Source organism: Anguilla anguilla, chromosome 19 (assembly GCF_013347855.1).
Source record: "Anguilla anguilla isolate fAngAng1 chromosome 19, fAngAng1.pri, whole genome shotgun sequence".
NCBI lineage: Eukaryota > Metazoa > Chordata > Actinopteri > Anguilliformes > Anguillidae > Anguilla > Anguilla anguilla.
The window spans coordinates 2,579,109-2,602,363 of NC_049219.1; the positions used below are offsets into that span (position 1 = coordinate 2,579,109).

Consider the following 23,255-nt stretch of genomic DNA (forward strand, 5'->3'; position numbering starts at 1 on the left):
ATCCGCAGATTAACTGTGGTGCCCGCGGATATAACTGCCATCCGCACATCACTAATACACACGTGCCTTATTTATTTCCCCACCCGCAATCAGCGAAGAAGAATATCAGGGTCAGAGCCAATCAGAGGCAGAGTAGGGGCGGGTCTTCGCAGAATGCGGGTGGGTAAAAAAAATAATGCTACACTACACAAACACAGACAGACCTGCTGAATGTCAGGTGCACCGGTGTGACTAATGAAAATGTTTAGTCGCACTTGACAGATTTTTGGTCGCATGTTCAACCAAAATGGTCGCACTCTGGAGCCTTGATGTATACTCACTACTATCCCAGCATCCTGTTGGCTTTTTTACTGCAACAGCACAGTGCCTAGAACCTGAAAGGTTTTGATCAACTATTACTCCCAAAATTGAGCACATTCCAATGTCGTTCCTCCCATAAAGCAATCTAGCCTTGTGTTATTATTTCCCACATGTAGAACTTTACATTTAGCTTTATTGAGTTTCATTTGCCAGGTTTCCACCGACTTCTGGATTCACTTTCTGTCACATATTGCAGTCTTCATCCATCCCCATTATTCACTACCAGCTCTGCAGTCTAATGAAATCCATACTTACACTAGAGCTACCGTGGTTACTGCATTACCGCGGAAACGCAATCACGTGTTGACGACAGGGAAACTTAATGCTACAGGGCATAGGTCGCTTGCTGCCCTAGCCACATACGATTTTGAAGTAAAATATCGCCCTGAGAAGGTCAATGTTGAGGCTGATTTGCTTTCCCGAAACTGGACACTGAGACATGGAGAAACCTTTCACAGGGTGATGTGAAGGCGATTTGTGGTCGTGTGCATGTCCAGGAGTCTAGTGACAGTGATGTGCACTTGGCAGACAAACTAGGTGTTCCAGCAGAAGGTGTTCCTGAGCTGTATGCTTTTGCAACTCATCTCAATTTGGGTCAGCTAGAACAGTTCACCCAAGAAGACTTGCGAGAAGCGCAGCTGGAGGACAGTGTTCTCAGAGTAGTTAGAGAGGCTTTGAACACAGGTCAGTGGCCGGCAAACTAGAGCTGCCGTGGTTACTGCATTACCGTGGTAACGCAATCACGTCACGTCCACCGCAGAGTCAAGCTGATCACCGCTTCACCGCTGGGTTTTGTTTTTTTCCCAGTTTATTTTAGGCCAATTGTTTATGTTCCAATTTTTGCTTGTAAAAGTTATGTGATCTGAAATAAATGCAATGCAATTTTAAAAATAATTATAATTATTATTGTGTAGTCTATTTTCTTCACTCCAGGTGTTCGAAAGTTTTCACTCACAGTTGCGCAGTTAACGTTCTGATCGGAGAAAGTGTCACCCAGAACGTGCTTTGCAACTGTTGGCTACGGAAAGCTTTCGCTTCAAATTAGGCTAAAAACATGGATCTTGTAGCGAAACCCAACGTTACTTCTCCTATTTGGGAACATTTTGGCTTTGAGCCCGATGAAGATGGAAAGCCAAAGAATTTGGATGAGGCAGTGTGCCGCATTTGTAGCAAGAAAATCAAGGTCATGCGAGGAAACAGGACAAATCTAGCATCGTATCTTAGGACCACTCATCGTCCGTTATACGATGCAATGAAAGGCACCCCATCTACCTCGGGACATACTGGCTCGGCACTACGTCAGTTAGGAGTCTCAGAGGCATTTGCCAGAGTGACTAAATACAATCGGGACAGCAGCAAGTGGCGAGCACTTACAACAACTGTAACAAAGTATTTGGTTGTGGAGATGGTGCCCTTCTGGACTGTAGGAAAGCCATCATTCCGAGCTATGCTTCAGTCCTTCGACAAGCAGTATGAACTGCCGGGCAGAACCTATTTCTCGGAAACAGCCATTCCAGAAATGTACTTGAAAGTAAAAAATGAAATCGTAGCTGGAGGTTTAAATTATTATTTTTTAATGGCGGTTTCCGCAACGGTTTGAATAACTTCGCTAATTTTTGCGGTAAGGAAAAAATCAATACCGCGGCAGCTCTAACTTATACCCCACTCTCTTTCTCATGCTGACCTTGTGATGAAGATGAGTTGTACTCCTTCACATTACACACCTGTGTGTGCTACAGGGTTGTGGCGTTTCTGAAGATATTGAGCACAAAATCTGATATTATTACTGTTGGTAAATCAACTATTGGGCGATAGGGTATGTGTGTACATCTTCGGGAAGTGTGTCAATCTGATCAACATGCAAGCTGCTGTTTAGGTGCAATGTTACATCACTTAGTTTTGTCACTTTTCTGTGGTTCCAATCCAAAGCTAAAGTCTGGATTTCAGAACATTTAAATTCTACAGCAGTTGCCTTTACTTATCTTGCTAGGCAGGGGGTAGAGGGTGCACAGGGTCATTATATAGCAGAAACACAAGGAGACTCCTCACTGCTAAATAGAGCACTGGGTCATTATATAGCAGGAACACAAGGAGACTCCTCACTGCTATATAGGGCACAGAGTCATTATATAGCACGAACACAAGGAGACTCCTCACTGCTATATAGAGCACAGGGTTATTATATGCACCTTTAGCTGCTCCAAACAAAACTGGCACCAACCCACCATACTGTCCATAGCCCAGCTCCCAAACACCATCTAAAAGCACCCTCCCCTTGGCCTGGAAGCTAGGCCTCTTATAGAGCCCATGAGTAGGTAATGGGCCACAGCTGATGTGATTGCAATGAACCACAGCTGCAGCTATACCTGTCTGTAGGGCTGATGCTGCCCCCTGGTGGACAGCACCCCAATTCCCTTCCTGGCATCACATGTTAAACAGGCAAGAGCTTTGAGGATATGCTTTGTGGCACTTGGAACAACACCAATTAATGCATTACTAATGAGATGGGAGAAACAACACTGAGGCATAGATGGGTAAAACTTGCTTTGCATAACTGGATTAAGTTGAAAAGATCTGGTGTAGATCACCCTGCTAAGATCATCCTATTGAGGACACACGGGAAGAGGACATGCAAGGGCAGAAAGAGGAGAAAAGCTCTTATTAATTGTGAAAGTATGCAATGGGGAAAGCTACAATAAGAGGGGGAAAGACATGGTTCCTTCAACCTGCTGGTCTGTCATCTCCCTATGGCTTCTTCTGGATCCTGTAATAGACCTTGCTGTGTTAGGAAAGAACAGAACTGACAAAGAGGGCCTCTTACAGTAAGTTCAGCTGACGCACAGCTGCAGCAAGTGTGGGGTGGATATCTGCAGATCCTCAGTATCAATCTTCATTACTCAACATGATTACTGTAACATTGTACATATCACATTTTACAGGATATTGCGCTATTTAAAAATACAATAATATATCAACTCTTTTTTGCAGACTGAACAGCTGTGACCTCACAGAAATGTCCTGTGAAATTGTGGCCTCAGCTCTCCAGTCATCAAACTCACCCCTGAGAGAACTGGACCTCAGCTACAATAGCCTGGGAGATTCAGGAGTGAAGCTGCTCTGTGCTGGACTGATGAGCCCAAACTGTAAACTACAGACACTGGGGTGAGTAGTGCTCTGTACTCTGTGACCTTAACTAAATAGAATTAGTGATTATGGCTCTGTGCAGTGAAATATATAAAGTGCTTTCTGTCTGTTTACTCCTATGTCCACCAGCATTCTTTTTTGTCCACATTGTTCTCATCCCTCTCTTCTAACTGCTTTAGCACAACAAAGAAAAGCAGGATAAACCCTCGTGAGTCTTAGTGTTGCCTGGTTTGTGGTTCTTGACCAGAATGTAAGTTTTCAGTAGAGTCTGTAGTATCAGGTCACAGGTGATGACTGAATGCTGGATGCATGATTGACATTGTAAAATATTGACCACTTCAGTACAGTAATATGTTTCACATCGATCATAACATAACAAAAATAACATAACATAACATAATGACGAGAATAGGCCATTCAGCCCGACATGCTCACCGTTTTACTACCTACCACTAGTGCTAGGTTTACCTACAAACTAGATAGTATCCAGCATCGTATCAAGCCCGGTCTTGACAACCCCCAGAGTTTCTGTCTCTACTACATGACATGCGACAAGCTATTCTACACAGTGACTACTCTCTGTGTGAAAAAATACTTCCTAACGTCGGTGCGGAATTTACCTTTTGCTAATTTCCTTTTATGCCCCCTCGTCATACTAACAGAGCTGAACCTGAAGAATCTCTTGTAGTTCACTTTGTTGATCCCCTTTTAAAAGACTGAATCAAATAACCCTGAGTCTACTTTTACTAAGCTTGAAGAAGTTAAGCATCTGAAGTCTTTCCTCAAAACTTTTATCTTTCATACCAGGAACCAGTTTGGTTTCCCTTATTTCAACCTTTTCCAGATCCTCTATATCTTTCTTGTAGTACAGTCCCCAGAACTGCACACAGTTCTCTAAGTGTGGTCTGACAAAGATATTGTATAAAATAAGTATAACTTCCTTGGATTTACAGGGCTCCAGACTAACTTTTTACATTGGATGCACTGGTGCGCCTAACTTTTTCATTTAGGTGCAGCAGCACATAATTTAGTTAGACCCAAAATTTTTCACCGCGCCTTTTGGCACCGTTATAATACATTTTAAGTGTTACCTTTTTGTCAGTTCCCATACACATTGGTAATTTCTTAACACATTATGTAAATGATTGTAAACAGGAATAAAGGTGCAGATAAATGTTTTTTCTTTATTTAAATCACAGCACAAACAAGAAATGGCAATAACCTCAATTGTTTAAAAAATAAACTTAATAAGTGCTGATGTTTAAAGTGCTTGACAAACTCAAATAAATAAATCAAACTCAAATAACTCAAATAAAAGTGTGCGCTGCTCCCGGAGGAGTACAGGGCGCGGTTTCACACATACACACTAGTGATGCGCGGATCGGCTCTGACGTCATCCGAATCCACATGTACGCATAAATCATCCACCCGCCACCCACCCGAACAAATTATTTTCTCCGATTTAGAGACCCGCACCCGATCACACATTACCGCTATTTCTCATTATTTCGCAGCTGTTGCATATGACATACCCAGCACTTGACTCGTCATTCACTAAATCGCTCCCACACGGAACTTTTCTGCCCTTCCTTTTTTAATTCTCCTTTTTAAATTTTCTCTCAGATCTTTTTTGCCTCCATTGCTGCTTAAGACAAATGGACGCCGCAATTGGCGCAACGAGAGTCTAGTCTGCTAATTCACGCCTGACGAAAAATGAAGCTTAAAATATGTTCACATTTTAGAGAATGTAATTAATATTTTCCTCATTAATGATGTATTATTTCACCCACCCGCAACCCATCCGCTATTAATCAGAATGTTAATTTTTATGACTCGGCCCACCCGATCCGCAGATTAACCGTGGTGCCCGCGGATATAACTGCGATCCGCACATCACTAATACACACATGCCTTATTTTTTTCCCCACCCGCATTCAGCGAAGAAGAATATCAGGGTCAGAGCCAATCAGAGGCAGAGTAGGGGCGGGTCTTCGCAGAATGCGGGTGGGGAAAAAAAATAACGCTACACACACACAGACAGACCTGCTAAATGTCAGGTGCACCGGTGCGACCAATGAAAATGTTTAGTCGCACTTGACAGATTTTTGGTCGCATGTTCAACCAAAATGTTTGCACTCTGGAGCCTTGATTTATACTCACTACTATCCCAGCATCCTGTTGGCTTTTTTACTGCAACAGCACAGTGCCTAGAACCTGAAAGGATTTGATCAACTATTACTCCCAAAATTGAGCACATTCCAAAATCGTTCTTCCCGAAGTTGGGGCGACATGGCTCAGGAGGTAAGAGAGATTGTCTGGCAGTCGGCAGGTTGCCGGTTCAAACCCCGCCCTGGGCATGTCAAAGTGTCCTTGAGCAAGACACCTAACCCCTAACTGCTCTGGCAAAAGTGCTTCGGATAAAAGCGCTAAATAAATGCAGTCCATTTACCATAAAGTAATCTAGCCTGATGTTTTTATTTCCCACATGTAGAACTTTACATTGAGCTGTATTGAGGTTCATTTGCCAGGTTTCCACCGACTTCTGGATTCACTTCTGTCATATATTGCAGTCTTCATCCATCCCCATTATTCATTACCTGCTCTGCACTCTAATGAAATCCATACTTACACTAGAGCTACCGCGGTTACTTCATTACCGTGGAAACGCAATAATGTGTTGACGACAGGGAGACTTAATGCTACAGGGCATAGGTGGCTTGCTGCCCTAGCCACATACGATTTTGAAGTAAAATATCGCCCTGGGAAGGTCAATGTTGAGGCTGATTTGCTTTCCCGAAACTGGACACTGAGACGTGGAGAAACCTTTCACAGGGTGATGTGAAGGCGATTTGTGGTCGTGTGCATGTGCAGGAGTCTAGTGACAGTGATGTGCACTTGGCAGACAAACTAGGTGTTCCAGCAGAAGGTGTTCCTGAGCTGTATGCTTTTGCAACTCATCTCAATTTGGGTCAGCTAGAACAGTTCACCCGAGAAGACCTGCGAGAAGCGCAGCTAGAGGACAGTGTTCTCAGAGTAGTTAGAGAGGCTTTGAACACAGGTCAGTGGCCGGCAAACTAGAGCTGCCGCGGTTACTGCATTACCGTGGTAACGCAATCACGTCACGTCCACCGCAGAGTCAAGCTGATCACCGCTTCACCGCTGGGTTTTGTTTTTTTCCCCGTTTATTTTAGGCCAATTGTTTATGTTCCAATTTTACTCGTAAAAGTTGTGATCTGAAATAAATGCAATGCAATTTTTTAAATAATTATAATTGTGTAGCCTATTTTCTTCACGCCATGTGTTCGAAAGTTTCCACTCACAGTTGCGCAGTTAACGTTCTGATCGGAGAAAGTGTCACCCAGAACGTGCTTTGGAACTGTTGGCTACGGAAAGTTTTCGCTTCAAATTAGGCTAAAAACATGGATCGTGTAGCGAAACCCAACGTTACTTCTCCTGTTTGGGAACATTTTGGCTTTGAGCCCGATGAAGATGGAAAGCCAAAGAATTTGGATGAGTCAGTGTGCCGCATTTGCAGCAAGAAAATCAACGTCATGCGAGGAAACAGGACAAATCTAGCATCGCATCTTAGGACCACTCATCGTCCGTTATACGATGCAATGAAAGGCACCCCATCTACCTCGGGAGGTACCGGCTCGGCACTACGTCAGTTAGGAGTCTCAGAGGCATTTGCCAGAGTGACTAAATACAACCGGGACAGCAACAAGTGGCGAGCACTTACAACAACTGTAACAAAGTATTTGGTTGTGGAGATGGTGCCCTTCCGGACTGTAGGAAAGCCATCATTCCGAGCTATGCTTCAGTCCTTCGACAAGCAGTATGAACTGCCGGGCAGAACCTATTTTTCGGAAACAGCCATTCCAGAAATGTACTTGAAAGTAAACAATGAAATCGTAGCTGGAGGTTTAAATTATAATGTTTTATGGCGGTTACCGCAACGGTTTGAATGGCTTCGCTAATTTTTGCGGTAAGGAAATAAATCAATACCGCGGCAGCTCTAACTTATACCCCACTCTCTTTCTCATGCTGACCTTGTGATGAAGATGAGTTGTACTCGTTCACATTACACACCTGTGTGTGCTACAGGGTTGTGGCGTTTCTGAAGATATTGAGCATAAATCAGATATTATTACTGTTGGTAAATCAACTATTGGTCGATAGGGTATGTGTGTACATCTTAGGGAAGAGTGTCAATCTGATCAACATGCAAACTGCTGTTTAGGTGCAATGTTGCATCACTTAGTTTTGTCACTCTTCTGTGGTTCCAATCCAAAGCTAAAGTCTGGATTTCAGAACATTTAAATTCTACAGCAGTTGGCTTTACTTATCTTGCTAGGCAGAGGGTAGAGGTTGCACAGGGTCATTATATAGCAGAAACACAAGTAGACTCCTTACTGCTAAATAGAGCACTGGGTCATTATATAGCAGGAACACAAGGAGACTCCTCACTGCTATATAGAGCACAGGGTCATTATATAGCAGGAACACAAGGAGACTCCTCACTGCTATATAGAGCACAGGGTCATTATATAGCAGGAACACAAGGAGAATCCACTACTGTGCTATATAGAGCACAGGGTTATTATATGCACCTTTAGCTGCTCCAAACAAAACTGGCACCAACCCACCATACTGTCCATAGCCCAGCTCCCAAACACCATCTAAAAGCACGCTCCCCTAGGCCTGGAAGATAGGCCTCTTATAGAGCCCATGATTAGGTAATGGGCCACAGCTGATGTGATTGCAATGAACCACAGCTGCAGCTATACCCGTCTGTAGGGCCGATGCTGCCCCCTGGTGGACAGCACCCCAATTCACTTCCTGGCATCACATGTTAAACAGGCAAGAGCTTTGAGGATATGCTGTGGGGCACTCAGAACAACACCAATTAATGCATTACTAATGAGATGGGAGAAATACCACTGAGGCATAGATGGGTAAAACTTGCTCTGCATAACTGGATTAAGTTTAAATGATCTAGTGTAGATCACCCTGCTAAGCATCCTATTGAGGACACATGGGAAGTGGACATGCAAGGGCAGAAAGAGGAGAAATGCTCTTATTAATTGTGCAAGTATGCAATGGGGAAAGCTACAATAAGAGGGGAAAAGACATGGCTCCTTCAACCTGCTGGTCTGTCATCTCCCCATGGCATTCTTCTGGATCCTGTAATAGACCTAGCTGTATTAGGAAAGAACAGAACTGACACAGAGGGCCTCTTACAGTAAGTTCAGCTGAAGCACAGCTGCAGCAAGTGTGGGGTGGATATCTGCAGATCCTCAGTATCACTCTTCATCACTCAACATGATTACTGTAACATTGCACATATCACATTTTACAGGATATTGCTCTATTTAAAATACAATAATATATCAACTCTCTTTTGCAGACTGAACGGCTGTGACCTCACAGAGATGTCCTGTGAAATTGTGGCCTCTGCTCTTCAGTCATCAAACTCAACCCTGAGAGATCTGGACCTCAGCTACAATAACCTGGGAGATTCAGGAGTGAAGCTGCTCTGTGCTGCACTGATGAGTCCAAACTGTAAACTACAGAGACTGGGGTGAGTAGTGCTGTGTACTGTGTGACCTTAACTAAATAGAATTAGTGATTATGGCTCTGTGCAGTGAAATATATGAAGTGCTTTCTCTCTGTTTACTCCTATGTCCACCAGAATTCTTTCTTTGTCCACATTGTTCTCATCCCTCTCTTCTAACTGCTTTAGCACAACAAAGAAAAGCAGGATAAACCCTCATGAGTCTTAGGGTTGCCAGGTTTGTGGTTCTTGACCAGAATGTAAGTTTTCAGTGGAGTCTGTAGTATCAGGTCACAGGTGATGACTGAATGCTGAATGCATGATTGACATTGTGAAATATGGACCACTTCAGTTCAGTAATATGTTTCAAGTCGATCATAACATAACAAAAATGACATAACATAACATAATGATGAGAATAGGCCATTCAGCCCGACATGCTCACCGTTTTACTACCTACCACTAGTGCTAGGTTTACCTACAAACTAGATAGTATCCAGCATCGTATCAAGCCCGGTCTTGACAACCCCCAGAGTTTCTGCCTCTACTACATGACATGCGCCAAGCTATTCTACACAGTGACTACTCTCTGTGTGAAAAAATACTTCCTAACGTCGGTGTGGAATTTACCTTTTGCTAATTTCCTTTTATGCCCCCTCGTCATACTAACAGAGCTGAACCTGAAGAATCTCTTGTAGTTCACTTTGTTGATCCCCTTTATGAATTTAAAAGACTCAATCAAATAACCCTGAGTCTACTTTTACTAAGCTTGAAGAAGTTAAGCATCTGAAGTCTTTCCTCAAAACTTTTATCTTTCATACCAGGAACCAGTTTGGTTTCCCTTCTTTCAACCTTTTCCAGATCCTCTATATCTTTCTTGTAGTACAGTCCCCAGAACTGCACACAGTTCACTAAGTGTGGTCTGACAAAGGTATTGTATAAAATAAGTATAACTTCCTTGGATTTACAGGGCTCCAGACTAACTTTTTACATTGGATGCACTGGTGCGCCTAACTTTTTCATTTAGGTGCAGCAGCACATAATTTAGTTAGACCCAAAATTTTTCACCGCGCCTTTTGGCGCCGTAATAATACATTTTAAGTGTTACCTTTTTTGTCAGTTCCCATACACATTGGTAATTTCTTAACACATTATGTAAATGATTGTAAACAGGAATAAAGGGCAGATAAATGTTTTTTCTTTATTTAAATGACAGCACAAACAAGAAATGGCAATAACCTCAATTGTTTAAAAAATAAACTTAAAAAGTGCTGATGTTTAAAGTGCTTGACAAACTCAAATAAATAAATCAAACTCAAATAACTCAAATAAAAGTGTGCGCTGCTCCCGGAGGAGTACAGGGCGCGGTTTCACACACACACACTAGTGATGCGCGGATCGGCTCTGACGTCATCCGAATCCACATGTACGCATAAATCATCCACCCGCCACCCACCCGAACAAATTATTTTCTCTGATTTAGAGACCCGCACCCGATCACACATTACCGCTATTTCTCATTATTTCGCAGCTGTTGCATATGACATACCCAGCACTTGACTCGTCATTCACTAAATCGCTCCCACATGGAACTTTTCTGCCCTTCCTTTTTTTAATTCTCCTTTTTTTATTTTTCTCTCGGATCTTTTTTGCCTCCATTGCTGCTTAAGACAAATGGACGCCGCAATTGGCGCAACGAGAGTCTAGTCTGCTAATTCGCGCCTGACGAAAAATGAAGCTTAAAATATGTTCACATTTTAGAGAATGTAATTAATATTTTCCTCATTAATGATGTATTAATTACCATACGCTATTAATCAGAATGTTAATTTTTATGACTCGGCCCACCCGATCCGCAGATTAACCGTGGTGCCCGCGGATATAACTGCGATCCGCACATCACTAATACACACATGCCTTATTTTTTTCCCCACCCGCATTCAGCGAAGAAGAATATCAGGGTCAGAGCCAATCAGAGGCAGAGTAGGGGCGGGTCTTCACAGAATGCGGGTGGGGAAAAAAATAACGCTACACACACACAGAGACAGACCTGCTAAATGTCAGGTGCACCGGTGCGACCAATGAAAATGTTTAGTCGCACTTGACAGATTTTTGGTCGCATGTTCAACCAAAATGGTCGCACTCTGGAGCCTTGATTTATACTCACTACTATCCCAGCATCCTGTTGGCTTCTTTACTGCAACAGCACAGTGCCTAGAACCTGAAAGGTTTTGATCAACTATTACTCCCAAAATTGAGCACATTCCAATGTCGTTCCTCCCATAAAGTAATCTAGCCTGATGTTTTTATTTCCCACATGTAGAACCTTACATTGAGCTGTATTGAGTTTCATTTGCCAGGTTTCCACCGACTTCTGGATTCACTTCTGTCACATATTGCAGTCTTCATCCATCCCCATTATTCACTACCTGCTCTGCACTCTAATGAAATCCATACTTACACTAGAGCTACCGCGGTTACTGCATTACCGCGGAAACGCAATCACGTGTTGACGACAGGGAAACTTAATGCTACAGGGCATAGGTGGCTTGCTGCCCTAGCCACGTACGATTTTGAAGTAAAATATCGCCCTGAGAAGGTCAATGTTGAGGCTGATTTGCTTTCCCGAAACTGGACACTGAGACGTGGAGAAACCTTTCACAGGGTGATGTGAAGGCGATTTGTGGTCGTGTGCATGTGCAGGAGTCTAGTGACAGTGATGTGCACTTGGCAGACAAACTAGGTGTTCCAGCAGAAGGTGTTCCTGAGCTGTATGATTTTGCAACTCATCTCAATTTGGGTCAGCTAGAACAGTTCACCCGAGAAGACTTGCGAGAAGCGCAGCTAGAGGACAGTGTTCTCAGAGTAGTTAGAGAGGCTTTGAACACAGGTCAGTGGCCGGCAAACTAGAGCTGCCGCGGTTACTGCATTACCGTGGTAACGCAATCACGTCACGTCTACCGCAGAGTCAAGCTGATCACCGCTTCACCGCTGGGTTTTGTTTTTTTCCCGTTTATTTTAGGCCAATTGTTTATGTTCCAATTTTTACTTGTAAAAGTTGTGATCTGAAATAAATGCAATGCAATTTTTAAAATAATTATAATTATAATTGTGTAGCCTATTTTCTTCACGCCATGTGTTCGAAAGTTTACACTCACAGTTGCGCAGTTAACGTTCTGATCAGAGAATGTGTCACCCAGAACGTGCTTTGCAACTGTTGGCTACGGAAAGTTTTCGCTTCAAATTAGGCTAAAAACATGGATCTTGTAGCGAAACCCAACGTTACTTCTCCTGTTTGGGAACATTTTGGCTTTGAGCCCGATGAAGATGGAAAGCCAAAGAATTTGGATGAGGCAGTGTGCCGCATTTGCAGCAAGAAAATCAACGTCATGCGAGGAAACAGGACAAATCTAGCATCGCATCTTAGGACCACTCACCGTCCGTTATACGATGCAATGAAAGGCACCCCATCTACCTCGGGAGGTACCGGCTCGGCACTACGTCAGTTAGGAGTCTCAGAGGCATTTGCCAGAGTGACTAAATACAACCGGGACAGCAACAAGTGGCGAGCACTTACAGCAACTGTAACAAAGTATTTGGTTGTGGAGATGGTGCCCTTCCGGACTGTAGGAAAGCCATCATTCCGAGCTATGCTTCAGTCCTTCGACAAGCAGTATGAACTGCCGGGCAGAACCTATTTTTCGGAAACAGCCATTCCAGAAATGTAATTAAATTATTAATTTTTTTATGGCGGTTACCGCAACGGTTTGAATGGCTTCGCTAATTTTTGCGGTAAGGAAATAAATCAATACCGCGGCAGCTCTAACTTATACCCCACTCTCTTTCTCATGCTGACCTTGTGATGAAGATGAGTTGTACTCCTTCACATTACACACCTGTGTGTGCTACAGGGTTGTGGCATTTCTGAAGATGTTGAGCATAAAATCAGATATTATTACTGTTGGTAAAATCAACTATTGGTCGATAGGGTATGTGTGTACATCTTCGGGAAGAGGGTCAATCTGATCAACATGCAAACTGCTGTTTAGGTGCAATGTTACATCACTTAGTTTTGTCACTCTTCTGTGGTTCCAATCCAAAGCTAAAGTCTGGATTTCAGAACATTTAAATTCTACAGCAGTTGGCTTTACTTATCTTGCTAGGCAGAGGGTAGAGGTTGCCCAGGGTCATTATATAGCAGAAACACAAGGAGACTCCTTACTGCTAAATAGAGCACTGGGTCATTATATAGCAGGAACACAAGGAGACTCCTCACTGCTATACAGAGCACAGGGTCATTATATAGCAGGAACACAAGGAGACTCCTCACTGCTATATAGAGCACAGGGTCATTATATAGCAGGAACACATGGAGACTCCACTACTGTGCTATATAGAGCACAGGCTCATTATATAGCAGGAACACAAGGAGACTCCTCACTGCTATATAGAGCACAGGGTCATTATATAGCAGGAATACAAGGAGACTCATCACTGCTGTATAGAGCACAGGGTCATTATATAGCAGGAACACAAGGAGACTCCACATTGCTATATAAAGCACAAGGTCATTATATGCACCTTTAGCTGCTCCAAACAAAACTGGCACCAACCCACCGTACTGTCCATAGCCCAACTCCCAAACACCATCTAAAAGCACCCTCCCCTAGGCCTGGAAGCTAGGCCTCTTATAGAGCCCATGATTATGTAATGGGCCACAGCTGATGTGATTGCAGTGAACCACAGCTGCAGCTATACCCGTCTTTAGGGCCGATGCTGCCCCCTGGTGGACAGCACCCCAATTCCCTTCCTGGCATCACATGTTAAACAGGCAAAAGCTTTGAGGATATGCTGTGGGGCACTCAGAACAACACCAATTAATGCATTACTAATGAGATGGGAGAAACCCCACTGAGGCATAGATGGATAAAGCTTACTTTGCATAACTGGATTAAGTTTAAATGATCTAGTGTAGATCACCCTGCTAAGCATCCTGTTGAGAACTCATGGGAAGTGGACATGCAAGGGATTAATTCTTAAGTAATTGTGCTAACATGATGAGCAGACAAGCCAACTAGACGGAGTGTGGCACAGTGGGTAAGGAACTGCGCTTGTAACCGAAAGGTCGCAGGTTCGATTCCCGGGTAAGGACACTGCCGTTGTACCCTTGAGCAAGGTACTTAACCTGCATTGCTTCAGTATATATCCAGCTGTATAAATGGATACAATGTAAAAGTGCTATGTAAAAAAGTTGTGTAAGTCGCTCTGGATAAGAGCGTCTGCTAAATGCCTGTAATGTAATGTAACTAATAAATAACTCTCCAGTGCTTCCTCAGGCAGTATGTGAGAAGGGCATCCAATTGATCTGGTGTAATCTGAATTATGGAGTGAAACATTCAGGCGAAGAGCCACTTCCTCCAAATGGCTGAACACTACAGGGTCAATCTCTGTGATGCAGCTGGAACCTGGAACAAACTGTCAAAGCATCCACACAAAAGAGCACATAATGAGGACTAGCATTTTCAGCTAGGTCAGCCAGGCTCAAGCCTCTGGCCAAAAAAATAAAATCTGTGTTACGTTTTGCCCTGCTCTGCCCTACTAACATAAATGTGGTAAAAAGCAACCGGTGTTGAAGCAAGGCATGTACAGTGAATCTACGTACTCTGGTATCGATCAACCAATTGAAATATTGTGACACTATGACATATTTTCATTGACAGCCCCCTCATTAACATATGGATGAAAAAATACAGAAATAAATACAGAAATATATATATATATATACAGGCATAAATTAATCAAAACATAAATAAGGATATAAATATATACAGAAATAAATGAATCAAGCAATAAATAAATATGGAAATGAACATCCACAGAAATGAATGAATCAAGAAATAAATATGGAAATAAATGCAAATACCCATTTGTCAGATTTTGTCTATTCATTTATTTGTACATTCATTCATTTTTACATTTTCTTGCTTTTGTATTTATTTATACATTAATTCATTTATTGAGTCATTTATTTATTTATTATTTTTACATTTTTGGTCCTCCATATACCTGCAGTACCAGTCAATGGCAATAATCAGTTGTGGTGTTTCTCTGCAGCCAGCAGATGGCGCTGCAGTGTATTTCATTTGCCGCCTTGGTTACATTATTAGATGAAGATTGAATGTTTTTAAAATATAAAGATGTTTGTAGACTGAAGGTGAGGTAAAGTACACCATAGTGATCATACTACTGCAGTTTCTTGTGTTAGCAAATGAAATATGTTTGCAATCATGTTGTGTCCCATGTGATATCATCGCAACATGGAACAGTTTTGTTAATGAAATCCTTGCAGGAAGCCTCCAACTTTGAGTTGAATTGGCTCCTTATTTTTAGTTATTTTTTGTTAATTGAGCCAAGTGATAACCTTTTTTTTGTGGATTAGTCAGAATACTTTATGAACATAATTAATATAAACTGTTCCTGTTTTGTGTGTACTGTGTACATCCCAGGAATGCATGTACTGTACAAATAGGAAATTCCACATTTATCTGCTGCCAAGGTGCACAGTGTGACAATCAGCAGTGAATTTCAATTGTGTGTGTGTTTGTGTGTGGTTGTATGTGTGTGTGTCTGTGTGTGTGTGTGTGTATGTGTCTGTGTGGTGTGTGTGTGTGTGTGCGAATGTGTGTTGTGTGTTTGTGTGTGTGTGTGTGTACATGTGCATGTTTGTGTGTGTGTGTGTGTGTGTGTGGTCTCTCCACAGGCTGGGTTGGTGCAATCTCACAGAGGGCTGCTGTGATGTTCTGGCCTCAGTCCTGCGCTCTCCTCACTCAGAGCTGAGAGATCTGGAGCTCAGAGACAATGAGCTGCAGGATTCAGGAGTGAGAGCGCTCTCTGCTGGACTCGAGGACCCACACTGTAAACTGCAGAGACTGGGGTGAGTACAAACACAAACCCCTTCAATCAAAAAGGGTTCCAATGTGACAAAATACAGCACTAATGTTAGTAATGACTAAATATAGCACTAATGTTTTTAATGTTAAAATAGACAAGTGAGTTATTTTTCTTCAGTGAAATAAAGCAACATTTTCCTGTTCTTCCTCTTGGTAGAAACCCATTTTAAATCTGACATGAGTTGGAAAAAACATATTTTTGAGAAGCGTCAAATTGTTTCTATTCATACATTATTCAAAATTATGAAAATTAATTGAATCTGTTCAAATTTAGTTTAACTGGTCATTTTCTTAAATAGGCATGATTAATTCCAGAGCCCTGTTATTTTATATTGAGCTGTAGATGGGGTTTGACACACACAGCCCTGTTAGTTTACATTAATGTGTGTAAGGTGTGTAACACACTGCTATGTGTTTGACACACACAGCCCTGTTAGTTTATATTAATGTGTGTAAGGTGTGTAACACACTGCTATGTGTTTGACACACACAGCCCTGTTAGTTTATATTAATGCGTGTAAGGTGTGTAACACACTGATGTGTTTTGAGACACACAGCCCTGTTAGTTTATTTTAATGTGTGTAAGGTGTGTAACACACTGCTGTGTGTTTGACACACACAGCCATGTTGATTTATATTATTGTGTGTAAGGTGTGTAACACTCTGCTATGTGTTTAACACACACAACCAATGTTTTTAAAATATAAAGATGTTTGTAGACTGAAGGTGAGGTAAAGTACACCATAGTGATCATACTAGTGCAGTTTCTTGTGTTAGCAAATTAAATATGTTTGCAATCATGTTGTTTGCCATGTGATATCATCGCAACATGGAACAGTTTTGTTAATGAAATCCTTACAAGAAGCCCCCAACCTTGAGTTGAATTGGCTCCTTATTTTTAGTTATTTTTTGTTAATTGAGCCAAGTGATGACCTTTTTTTGTGGATTAGTCAGAATACTTTATGAACATAATTAATATGAACTCTTCCTGTTTTTGTGTGTACTGTGTACATCCCAGGAATGCACGTACTGAACAAATAGGAAATTCCACATTTATCTGCTGCCAAGGTGCACAGTGTGACAATTAGCAGTGAATTTAAATTGTGTGTGTGGTTGTATGTGTGTGTGTCTGTGTGTGTGTGTGTGTCTGTGTGGTGTGTGTGTGTGTGTGCGCATGTGTGTTGTGTGTTGGTGTGTGTGTGTGTGTGTACATGTGCATGTTTGTGTGTGTGTGTGTGGTCTCTCCACAGGCTGGGTTGTTGTAATCTCACAGATGGCTGCTGTGATGTTCTGGCCTCAGTCCTGCGCTCTCCTCACTCAGAGCTGAGAGATCTGGAGCTCAGAGACAATGAGCTGCAGGATTCAGGAGTGAGAGCGCTCTCTGCTGGACTGGAGGACCCACACTGTAAAGTGCAGAGACTGGGGTGAGTACAAACACAAACCCCTTCAATCAAAAAGGGTTCCAATGTGACACAACACAGCACTAATGTTAATAATGACTAAATATAGCACTGATATTACTAATGTTTTTAATGTTAAAATAGACAAGAAAGTTATTTTTCTTCACAGAAATAAAGCAACATTTTCCTGTTCTTCCTCTTGGTAGAAGCACATTTTAAATCTGACATCAGTTGGAATAAACATATTTTTGAGAAGCGTGAAATCGGTTCTATTCATACATTCTTCAAAATTATGAAAATTAATTGAATCTGTTCAAATTTAGTTCAAATTTCTTAAACAGGCATGATTAATTCCAGAGCCCTGTTATTTTATATTGAGCTGTAGATGGGGTTTGACACACACAGCCCTGTTAGTTTATATTAATGTGCTGTAAAGTAGCACACTGCTATGTGTTTGACACACACAGCCCTGTTAGTTTATATTAATGTGCTGTAAGGTGTGTAACACACTGCTGTGTGTTTGTCACACACAGTCCTGTTAGTTTATATTAATGTGTGTAAGGTGTGTAACACACTGATATGTGTTTTGAGACACACAGCCCTGTTAGTTTATTTTAATGTGTGTAAGGTGTGTAACACACTGCTATGTGTTTGACACATACAGCCCTGTTAGTTTATATTTATGTGTGTAAGGTGTGTAACACACTGCTATGTGTTTGATACGCACAGCCCTGTTAGTTGACATTAATGTGTGTAAGGTGTGTAACACACTGCTATGTGTTTGACACACACAGCCCTGTTTGTTTATATTAATGTGTGTAAGGTGTGTAACACACTGCTATGTGTTTAACACACACAGCCCTGTTAGTTTATATTAATGTGTGTAAGGTGTGTAACACACTGCTATGTGTTTGACACACACAGCCCTGTTAGTTTATATTAATGTGTGTTAGGTGTGTAACACACTGCTATGTGTTTAACACACACAGCCCTGTTAGTTTATATTAATGTGTGTAAGGTGTGTAACACACTGCTATGTGTTTGATACGCACAGCCCTGTTAGTTTATATTAATGTGTGTAAGGTGTGTAACACACTGCTATGTGTTTGACACACACAGCCCTGTTAGTTTATATTAATGTGCTGTAAAGTTGCACACTGCTGTGTGTTTGACACACACAGCCTTGTTAGTTTATATTAATGTGCTGTAAGGTGTGTAACACACTGCTATGCGTTTGACACACATGGCCCTGTTAGTTTATATTTATGTGTGTAAGGTGTATAACACACTGCTGTGTGTTTGATACACACAGCCCTATTAGTTTATATTAATGTGTGTAAGGTGTGTGTGTCCTTTTCTCTGCAGGCTGTCAGGCTGTAGAGTCACGCAGAGAGGCTGTGATTCTCTGGCTTCAGCTCTGTGTTCAAACCCCTCACACCTGAGAGAGCTGGACCTGAGATACAATCACCCAGGAGACTCAGGAGTGAGAGCGGTGTCTGCTGCTAAACTGGACACACTCACACTGCTGTAAGTACAGAGAGTTTCCACACTGCACCTCACACACACACACACACACACACACATACACACACCTGAGAGAGCTGGACCTGAGACACAATCACCCAGGAGACTCAGGAGTGAGAGCGCTGTCTGCTGCTAAACTGGACACACTCACACTGCTGTAAGTAAAGAGAGTTTCCATAGTGCACCTCACACACACACAAAAGGAGTTGGGGGGGGGGGCGTGGCATGGAGGGCACTGTACAAACCAGCGTTACTCAAGAGAGTTGGGGATCTCCAGTGGAGGGTGCTGCACGGGATCACTGCAGTAAATAAGATGTGGTTGTTGTAGTTAGGGGTTTGATCAGGGACACAGTGATGGTGGAGTTTCAGTATTACAAAGCAATGGAGAACCTGAGTGTGTTTCAGAGTGTGTGTGTTATAAGGGTGTTTTATGTTCAGTGGAGGGAGGGGAGCTATTTTTGCACATGGAACAGGGTGAGTGAATGGAATAAGTTTCCTTTCTGACAGATTTGTGTTTTTTTCATATGATCGTGGTTTTGTGTTTTATTGTGCCTTTGTTTTTATATATGTGATGTCATTGGTGTGTTAAGAGTGGAAATAAAGGATGGTTAAAATTCAGAATTCTGTTCTGCTGTTCTTACAGTGTGGACCATGGAGGAGAGAACAGGACCAAACCAGGACCCAGGAAATGTGAGTCTGTATCGACATAGAACACTTGCCATAGATACACACTCTGCTGTGTGTGTGTGTGTGTGTGTGTGTGAGAAAGAGAGACTTCTCTCTTACACACATAAACACACAAACAGAAACACACACGTACACAAACACACACACACAGAGGTACTATGACAGTCCTTTCTCTCTCACACACATAATAAGGTGAATATTAATAATGATAATTAATCTCATTGATGTCTCTGGTGTGCAGACGGCTGTCAGCTCACACTGGATCCAAACACAGCGCACAGAGAGCTGTCTCTGTCTGAGGGGAACAGGAGGGTGACACACACACCGGGGAGAGAGGAGCCATATCCTGATCATCCAGAGAGATTTGAGTACGTGCCCCAGGTTGTGTGCAGAGAGAGTGTGTGTGAGCGCTGTTACTGGGAGGCTGAGTTCAGTGTGTCTGAGGGGGGAGGGGTTGATATAGCAGTGACAGATAAAGGAATCAGCAGGAAAGGAGGGGATTATGACTGTGGTTTGGACTGAATAAAAACTCCTGGAGTCTGCGGTGCTTTAAGCGCGGTGCCTCTGATAAACTCAGTTACTCTGTCTGGCACAATAAGAACCAAACACTCATACCTGCCCTCACCTCCCCCTACCGCAGAGCAGGAGTGTGTGATGATGATGATGATGATGGTAAAGGAGTGTGTGTGTACAGGGTAGGAGTGTGTGTGGACCGTCCAGCCGGCACTCTGTCCTTCTACAGCGTCTCTGACTCTGACACACTGACCCTCCTGCACAGACTCCACACACACTTCACTCAACACCAACCCCTCTGTGCTGGATTTGGAGTGTATGACGCCTCAGTGTCCCTCTGCCAACTGGAGTAGAGACACACACACATGCGTGTGCGCGCACACACAAATATGCACGTGCACACACACGCATACACACACACACACGTGCGCATACACACTCACACTCATGTACACACACACACACCACATTCATATACCCACTCACACACACACACACCACACACACTCATATACAAATACACACACACACACTCAGATACACATAGACACATACACCCACATACACACATCCACACACACACACATACTCTCACACACACCCTTGCTTTCTCACACTCATGCACACGCACTCACAAATACACACACTGATGTACACTCATGCACACGCACTCACACACCTACGCACGCACACACTCATGCACACACACTCACACTCTTACACACACATACACACCCTCTCACACCCAATCACTCACACACCCAATCACACACATGCACACACACACCTACACACATGAACACAATCTCTCGCACACACAAACAAACATTCACCAGTGCACTCTCACGCGCACACACACATGCATACATATGTACACACGCTCATAACCGTATGCACACACACACTTTCTCTCTCTCTCATACTCAGTCACTCACACACACACCCTCTCTCTCACACACACACACACTCACATCCACACACATTCACACAGACGCACACACACACACACACAAACTCATGCACGCACGCACGCACACATACATGCGTGCAGAGACACAAACACGTGTCAACACACACATTCACATTCCCATACGCATGCACACACATGTATAAACACACACACATTCACATTCCCATACGCATGCACACACATGTATAAACACACACACATTCACATTCCCATACGCATGCACACACATGTATAAACACACACATTCACATTCCCATACGCATGCACACACATGTATAAACACACACACACATTCACATTCCCATACGCATGCACACACATGTATAAACACACACATTCACATTCCCATACGCATGCACACACATGTATAAACACACACACACATACACATTCCCATACGCATGCACACACATGTATAAACACACACATTCACATTCCCATACGCATGCACACACATGTATAAACACACACACATTCACATTCCCATACGCATGCACACACATGTATAAACACACACACATTCACCAGTGCACTCTCACGCGCACACGCATGCATGCATACATACACACGCTCATAATCGTATGCACACACTCTCTCTCTCTCTCTCTCTCTCTCTCTCATACTCTGTCACTCACACACACACACACCCTCTCTCTCAAACACACACACTCACATCCACACACATTCACACAAACGCACGCACACACACACACACAAACTCATGCACTCACGCACACACACACATGCCTGCAGAGACACAAACACGTGTCAACACACACACTCCTCAGTGTCCTTCTGCTAACTGGAGTAGAGACACACTCCAATGCATGCACACACACACACACACATGCATACACACACTCTCATGTACAGATACACACACTCAATCACACACTCACACATACACACACACACACACACTCGCACACACACATACACACACACTCGTATACACATACACACACTCTCATGTACAGATACACACACTCAATCACACACATACACACACACACATACACACACACACACGTATATACACACACACACACTCATACACACACACACACTCGTATACACATACACACACACTCAATCACACACTCACACATATATATATACACACTCATATGCACCTAGACTCAGACACATGCACTCACACATCTACACACACTCTTGCACAACCAGTCACACACACACACACTCTCTCTCTCACATACACTCCATCACACACACACATACTCTCACACACACCCTTTCTCTCTCAGTCATGCACACGCACTCACAAATACATGCACTCATGTTTACTCATGCACACGCACTCACAGACCTATGCACGCACACTCTCTCACACCCAGTCACTCACACACACCTACACACGGACACACACAATCTCACGCACACACACACACACGCGCATGCACACATACACGCGCTCATACACACACACTCTCACTCACACACTCACATACAGTATACAGACACACACATTCGCAAACACACACACACACACACACACATTTATGCAATCACGCACAAACACAAACGTGTCAACACACACACATTCTCATTCCCATACGCACGCACGCACACACATGTATAAACACACACATTCTCTTACCCATACGCACACACACACACATACTCATGCACTCACACATGCATACACATACATGCGTGCACACACCATATACACATATATACACAAACATTCTCATACCCATACATACACACACACACACATGTATAAACACACACACATTCACAAAGGCACTCTCACACACACACACATAAACATACATACACTCATTCTCTTGCTTGCACACACACTCAAATAAAAAATCACACACACATTCACACAAACACATGCACACACACTTTCTCTTACCCATACACACACGCCCCCGTGTGTACACACACACATACTCATGCACTCAATCATACTCTCACACATGCACACATACATACATGCGTGCACACGCACACACATTCTCTTACCCATACACACACACAATCCGGGCACACACATACTCATGCACTCACACACATACACACACATGTTCACATCCACAGTCACTCCCACAAACGTACGCATGCATGCACACACATTCACAAATTCACGCACACACAAACACACTCTCACCCGATCACACCTT

The 23,255-nt window shown here is 42.9% G+C and overlaps 3 protein-coding genes across 6 annotated transcripts in view; all 3 read left to right on the forward strand.

Moving 5' to 3' along the window:
* The window catches only part of LOC118218907 (NACHT, LRR and PYD domains-containing protein 3-like), a 38,130-nt gene extending 28,450 nt beyond the window's left edge, over nt 1–9,680 (forward strand). The window contains exons 7-8 of the mRNA XM_035401658.1: nt 3,349–3,522; nt 8,912–9,680. Of these exons, the coding sequence (XP_035257549.1) occupies nt 3,349–3,522; nt 8,912–9,089 (352 nt within the window). The 3' untranslated portion in view covers nt 9,090–9,680. The remainder of the gene's footprint in view (nt 1–3,348; nt 3,523–8,911) is intronic.
* LOC118218904 overlaps nt 1–23,255 on the forward strand; it is a 284,420-nt gene that overhangs the window by 117,787 nt on the left and 143,378 nt on the right. The window lies entirely within an intron of this gene.
* LOC118218915 (Bardet-Biedl syndrome 10 protein homolog) overlaps nt 1–23,255 on the forward strand; it is an 82,199-nt gene that overhangs the window by 44,230 nt on the left and 14,714 nt on the right. Inside the window, exon 1 of one of the 3 annotated variants that reach the window (XM_035401669.1) lies at nt 19,582–19,622. The exons of 1 other annotated variant lie outside the window; for it this stretch is intronic. In XM_035401669.1, coding sequence (XP_035257560.1) covers nt 19,584–19,622 — 39 coding nt within the window. In that variant the 5' untranslated portion in view covers nt 19,582–19,583. Of the gene's footprint in view, nt 1–19,581; nt 19,623–19,970; nt 19,988–23,255 lie in introns of those variants that run through there. One more of the 3 variants, XM_035401671.1, reaches the window with a different exon arrangement.